The sequence below is a fragment of the Microtus ochrogaster genome, linkage group LG8 (assembly GCF_000317375.1).
Source record: "Microtus ochrogaster isolate Prairie Vole_2 linkage group LG8, MicOch1.0, whole genome shotgun sequence".
Taxonomy (NCBI): domain Eukaryota; kingdom Metazoa; phylum Chordata; class Mammalia; order Rodentia; family Cricetidae; genus Microtus; species Microtus ochrogaster.
Window position 1 is genome coordinate 23,081,725 of NC_022033.1, and position 7,305 is coordinate 23,089,029.

The 7,305-nt window shown below is 37.5% G+C and overlaps 1 protein-coding gene across 1 annotated transcript in view; it reads right to left on the reverse strand.

The window, feature by feature from the left end:
* The window catches only part of Itch (itchy E3 ubiquitin protein ligase), an 88,171-nt gene that overhangs the window by 56,314 nt on the left and 24,552 nt on the right, over positions 1 to 7,305 (reverse strand). The window contains exons 4-5 of the mRNA XM_005363088.3: positions 3,061 to 3,202; positions 785 to 909 (exon numbers count right to left, since the gene is read on the reverse strand). Of these exons, the coding sequence (XP_005363145.2) occupies positions 785 to 909; positions 3,061 to 3,202 (267 nt within the window). The remainder of the gene's footprint in view (positions 1 to 784; positions 910 to 3,060; positions 3,203 to 7,305) is intronic.

Sequence of the window (7,305 nt, forward strand, 5' to 3'; positions counted from 1 at the left end):
TTTTTAAGACAAGGTTTGCTCTGTAGCTTTGGAGCCAGTCCTGGAAACTAGCTCTTGTAGACGAGGCTGGCCTCGAACTCACAGAGATCCACCTGCCTCTTAGTGCTGGGATTAAAGGCATGCACCACCACCTCCCAGCTAGAAAAAAATTCTTAAAATTATGTCAAGCATAGAAAAACAATTCACATTTAAAATAGAAGATCTAACTAAAATGAATTGTGATTTTATAAATGAAAATAAAACAACCACCTAAAATAAGGAAACTTCAAAATTAAGCATTAGAAACAAACACTGGGAAATCTTCCTACGCCTTTACCCTAACATCACATTTGTTTCCCTGAATTACTTTTCCTTCATTTCTGCTTTAAATCTTTTAGTTTTTCTATAATTCACCATGTATTACTTTATTAATATTTATTTACTAAGGAAATACATATTTACTAACATAGTACATCCAAAATGAATAACCAAACCAAAATTATTCAGAGTGCTTTAAATAGCCACACAGATACTTGTTGTAGTTTGTTTTTTTTTATTTTCTTTGGTCTCATAGTGTAGCCCTGGCTAGCTGGAACTTAATATATTGGCCAGGCTGGCCTTGACCTTATAGAGATCCATCTGCCTCTGCTTCCTGGATGCTATAATTAAACATGTCAACCACCCCCAGATCAATAAACATTTAAGTTTAAGGACAAATAATAATGTGAGATGCTCCACATGTGTAACATAAGAATGTCTTCCAAAAAACAGCAAGGTACATTTTCTGTTACTCTTACATACATACGTTTCATATTGTTTGACTTCAATGTTTCATAAATATCTAATGCAGCAGTTCCCAACAAAACATCAGATTTCAGGGTCTGGTGACTCCACACACGAAAATGTAATTTACTTGTAGGGGTAACGATACTGGAAGTAAAACAGGAGGAAAAGAGTGTTTTCATTAAACATCACAATGAGATCCTTAATAAGTTACAATAAAGCTTTAATGTCTAAAATCTTTTTATTTTGCCTCTTTTTCTTAAATTAAAACAAATTACATTTATTTAGTTGGATGGGGAGGTTAACGAACAGCTTGCAGGAGTTGGTTCTCTCCTTCCACCATTCGGTCAGTCTTGGAGACAAGCACCTTTACCTACTGAGGTATGTATGTGGAGAGTCCCCTACTGTGCCTCTTAAAGTTTACTATTGACCAAGTGGCCTATGCTCTGAAATCTCATGAAAACTATATTTGGATACAATTGTACTGTAATACACCCCCCCACACACACACAAAACAAAACTGCTTATAAGGCAACAAATTATTAAAGGAGTGTATTTAAAGAAACAAAATATGCCTCATAAAGATTCATAATTTTATGTGTTAATTTTAAAATGCACTTTCTGAAATAGTGAATTTACAAATTAAATCCTTACATATACCATGCATTTCACTGAACTTGAAGTGATTTCATTAATCCCCACTGTAAGTGTATCATATAAGAATTAATACAAAAATGAACTCCTCAGAGGTGAGTAAACTGCCAAGGTCATCCAACTACCTGAAGTCCCTGGAACCCACAAAGAAAAAATTGACTACAAAGTTGTTCCCCTAATTTCATGAATACCAAAGCATGTATCCCTTCATAATCACACGAAATAATAAATTAATTTAAATAAATTAAAATAGGGGCCAGTGGGATAGTTCACTGGTTAAAAGCATTAAACATGCTTCCAAAGAATCAGAGTTTGACTCCAGATACAGGGGATCTGTGGCTCTCTTCTGGCCTCTAAGGGTACCCACAGCAACATACTGACAGATGCATACATGCATAAATAAAAAGGTATTTTTTTTAAATAAAAATAATGCTACAGAATAAAATAAAGGGTACAACTTGTTTGGCATAACATTTTTCATATAATATTTTTAAAATACAGCAAAATTGAATGTTGGTTTGCAGGGGCACTATAATTAAAAAATGTAAAACTATTTCTTTAAACAATTTGTGTTTTACAATGTAATCAGATATGCCAAATACTTGAAATCCTTCTATCTTAGTCAGAGGATGTCTGGAACTGTATGCATGTACACCACACACACACACACACACACACAAAACCCTAATTTAAAAAAAGAACTGTCAGGTAGTAACAGTTAATCCTTTAATCCCAGCACTTGGAAGGCGGAGGCAGGTGGATCTCTGCATCTGAGGCCAGCCTGGTCTACAGAGTGAGTTCCAGGATAGTCAGGGCAACATAGAAAAATCCTGCCTCGAAAAGGAAAACAAAAATTAGAAGCACAGACCTACAGTAAATGCATTCAGGAGGCTTGAGGCAAAAGGGATAAAGAATTCAAGGCCAGTCTAAGCTACATAGGAAGTTCCAGGCAAGCCTGAACTATGAAGCAAGAGCCTGTCTCCAAACAGAACAAAGCAAAAACAAAAAAGTTAAAAAATAAAATAAAATAAAAAAGTGAGTTAATCTCTGAGCCTGATTTAGCCCCGGTTAAAGAAATGGGCTACTGGAACTAGAAAGATGGCTTAAAGGTTACGAGCACTTGCTACTTTTTGCAGAGGAACTGGATTATCTCCCTAGCATATACACGGTGGCTAACAACCATTTGTAACTCCAGTTCTGACACCTTCTTCTGACTGCCCAGGGCACTATAAACGTTTGGTGCATAGTCACATACGCAGGCAAAACACACATACACATAAAATAAAATCTTTCTTAAAGGCTATTATATTTTAATAATAATAATTTTAAAAGGCTATTATAATGATATAAATATAATACTAATTTATGATTTTTTTTTTAAGAAGACTGAAATTAAAAAGGAAAGCTATTACATAGATCTCTTCCTTTTCTTCATGGCAACTGTGATACCATTACCAACTAAACTGGGGATGATGAAGACAGGCCAGAACTGACAGGATATTATCTAAAGAAAAGCAAAAAGGAAACAAGGGGTCCTAGGAGCAGGTGGGGAAAGGAAAAAGAGAAAAGGGAATGCAAAGAAAGAAGCATGTCAGAGTCACATCTCTGCTCATGGACTAAATGAGGACCACAGTGGGAACTTACACTGTAAGTGGTTGCTTCCACTTGGGACTGTTTGTATTGTTGCATTTTTCTGTCTTCTTTGACTGCCCATCTACTGTGACTTCTACATAAGGACTTGGTCCAAACCAATTCTTCTTATTTTCCTTAAGTTTGGCTGAGATGACTGTAAAAGAAACGAGAAAATAGCATTTGAAATATTAGTTTACTCCTTGATCAATGCCATTTCATTAAAGATTAAGCCAGTTATTTGTATTTAGAAGTAAATGTTCCCTAAAATGTTTATTAATAATTCTTATTTATGATATTTATATTTATTATATTTTTCCTATCTTAGTAAATATATACATACATACAGGACTTCTACACATCAGATACTCAAATAACTTCCAAGAGACCCCGCTCCCATAACCAGTGCCAGGACCACCATGTCCACCATGCCTGGCTCCTCAGTCAGCATAGCATGCAGTCTAACATCTAGGAACTGAGCAAGTACAGGCCCAGGGGATGGCCCTAATCTCTGACTTCCACAGATCAAGTAGTTTTCTAGCATGACTTTGACCAGCGTGCTGGGATTAAAGACATGTCCCACTACAGTCTGGTTTACCCTTGGGTTTTGATGAATTGAATGTAGCAATTAAGATATGTGTTAGAGGCCACACATATGTTTACATACATATATATGCATAATTTTTAAAAGGATATGGTTTGTGGCCTAACACATTCACAATCCAGAAGATGATATAAGCCAGGAATAGCAGAAACTAAGTAATACATCAGGATGTGAACTGTTCTGTATTCAACAAGTATTAAAGGAAAAGAGACTGAGGGTCACTATGTAATAGGTACCTGCCATACCTAAAGAATCTAGCAACTAACACATTTGTTATGGAAAAAAAAAAAAAGAAAAAGAATCTAGCAACTCATCTTAACCATACGGAGTTACAATGTAGAAAGTTTTAGCTAAGACTAAGAACTTCTACACCTCAATGAAAAGAAGCAGTGCAGGTCTCTGAGCAGAAACATAACCTAAGAGGTGGCAAGTTAAAATATTAATCTTAAAAATGATGTACAGTATGGTTGAAGGGATAAACAAAGATAAAGGTGTTACTTAACAATAGAAACAAAAAAATTTGAATGGCCATTTTACCAAAACAATTATAAAAATAGCCAAAAAGGGGGGCTGGAGAGATGGCTCAGTGGTTAAGAGCATTGCCTGCTCTTCCAAAGGTCCTGAGTTCAATTCCCGGCAACCACATGGTGGATCACAACCATCTGTAATGAGGTCTGGTGCCCTCTTCTGGCCTGCAGACATACACACAGACAGGATATTATATACATAATAAATAAATAAATATTAAAAAAAATAGCCAAAAAGTACACAAAAACATGCTGAACATCTTAGCTATTGGGGAAACAAAACCACAGCTAGCAGGATGAATATAATCAAAATGACAAATAACAAGCATTGGCAAGAGACGGAGAAATTAGAAACCTCTTAAACTGCTGATGAAATTACAGTGGCTTTGAAAAATAATTTGGAATCCTCAAGTGCTAAACATGAATCGATACTATATGACCAAGCAACTCAACTCCTACATACATACCCAAAGAAACAGAAAGCACACATTTTCACAAAAATTGTACAAACATTCATAACATTATCCATAGAGTATTATCCATAATAAATAAAAAGTAGAAGTCTATCGAGACAGTTCAGAGAATACAGGTGATTGCTAAGGACTTTAGCTTGATCCAAAGAACCCCAAGATAGAAGGAGAGAACCACTGCTCACTGGCTTCCATATGCATGCACACACAAATGAACACACACAAACACACACCAAATAAATCTAGAAAATAAAAGCAGAAACAATCCAAATATCCACCAACTAATAAATATATAAATATTGTATACTAACATGATGGAATATTATTTGGCAATAAAAAGAAATGAAGTACTGATACATGCTACAATGTGAATGAACCTTGAAAACATGCTAAGTGAAAGAAGATACAAAAGGTCACAAATTGTGTAAGAGAGCTCCAAATCCATTTTAAAAAGTAGGTAAGTGAGTGCCTAGATTTGGGGTTACTATTCAGAGTAAATGGTTCCCGATGCTAATGGATATAGAGATTCTTTCTGGAGAGTCAAAAGTCATTCAAAAATTGTTAAAGCAAGCTTGGCGGCACATCTGCAATCCCAGCACTTAGGAGGAAAGCAGGAGGTCCCCTGTACAAGGTCATTGATGTGGGATTCCCCTCTGTATGCTGTGAATATCATTGGTGAATAAAGAAGCTGCCTTGGCCTGTTGATAGGACAGAATTTAAATAGGCAGGGAAAACTAAATTGAACTCTGGGAGAAGAAAGGTAGAGTTAGACAGAAACCATGTAGTCCTGTTGGAGAGAGATGCCAGAACTTTACCCAGTAAGCCACTGCCACATGGTGATACACAGATTAATGGAGATGGGTTAAATTAATATGTAAGAGATAGCCAATAAGAAGATAGAGCTAATGGGCCAACCAGTGATTTAATTAATATAGTTTCTAGCCGGGCAGTGGTGGCGCACGCCTTTAATCACAGCACTCAGGAGGCAGAGGCAGGCAGATCTCTGTGAGTTCGAGGCCAGCCTGGTCACAAGAGCTAGTTCCAGGACAGGAACCAAAAGCTATGAAGAAACCCTGTCTCTAAAAATAAAAAAAAAAAAAATTAATATAGCTTCTGTGTGATTATTTTGGGGCTGAGCAGCCGGAAAACGAACAAGCAGCCTTCTTACATACAACAGGTCATCCTTGGTCACATATCATATGTGGCACCAGATTGAGCTGGGAGACCTTGTCTAACAAAACAAAACACTAAATAGATAAAAAACAGCATGGTACATCAAATGTACCTAACATCTACAGACTATTCCACTAAACACCAAAGAACATAAAATCTCAGGAGCCCATGGATGCTTCTCTAAAATAGACCACAAACCAGGACACAAAACCAATCAACAAATTCAGAGCAACTGAAACGACTCTGTGGATACTATCTAGCCACAGTGCAATAAAATCTAAAATAAACATCTAGTAATTATATAAACTCCTGGAGATTAAACAGATCAGCTGTAAGACAGTGCTTTCTTCTATATACGACAGGAAAGTTGTACACATGAAATCTCAACAATATTGTCACCTAAACAAGTCCTGCACAATGACAATATCAGCCGACACCAACATGGTGCAGGGGAAATCTTGTAAGACTCACCCCTAGATGAAGAGCCATAGACAACTAATGACTGCTACAAGAGGGAGAATCAGTCTTCTCCAGGAACAAACACCCTAAGTTACCCAACTCCAAGTAGTCACCCCGAAGAGGTCACACATTTGAGTAGGGAAGAACAAAGGAGTTAGGGGGAGTGTAAGAATTAAGAATATTTTCTCTAAATTTGCTAAATACAAATGACCTAGATATTGTAACTGCAATTCTTACTTAATAACTACTTTTGTTATATATAGTTTACTATGTTAAAGTTAAAATTCTCCTTTTTAATTAGACAAAAAGAGGAAATGCTGTAGAATAATCCCTTTGTAAACTGTGTAAGATTTGTTGCTGTGATTGGTTTAATAATAAAAATTACTGACTGGCCAGTAGCCAAGCAAGCAGAATAGGCAGAACAACCAAACTAAGGATGCTAGGAAAAAGGACGGCAGAGTCATAAGAGTTGCCAGGAGAAACAGAGGGAGCAAGACATGCTTGAAAGACAGGTAAAGCCACGAGCCACAGGGCACCAACCAGATTAACAGAAATGGGCTAATTTTGTAGTCAGATTGATGACTACCTTACATGTTACCACAGAACACCTTTATCCAGCTACTGATGGAAACGGGCAGAAACCCACAGCGGAGCACTAGGCTAAGCTCCCAGCCCAGTTGAACAGTAGGAGGAGTGAGAATATGAACAAAGAGGTCAAGACCATGATGGGACACCTACTGAAACAGTCTACCTGAGCAAATGGGAGCTCACCAACTCCAGCTAGACAGGGAAGGAACCAGAATAGGCCAAACTAGACCCTCTGAATGTGGGTGACAGTTGTGTGGCTGGGGAAGACTGTGGGGCCACTGGATTTATGCCTACTGCTTGTACTGGCTTTTTGGAACCTATTCTCTTTGCCTGGATATAGTAGGGAGGGTCTCAGACCTTCCCCAAAGCAATGCGCCTCACCCTCTCTGAGGAGGGTGTGACGGGTGGGCGGAGAAAGGTGGAGGGAATAGGAGGAGGG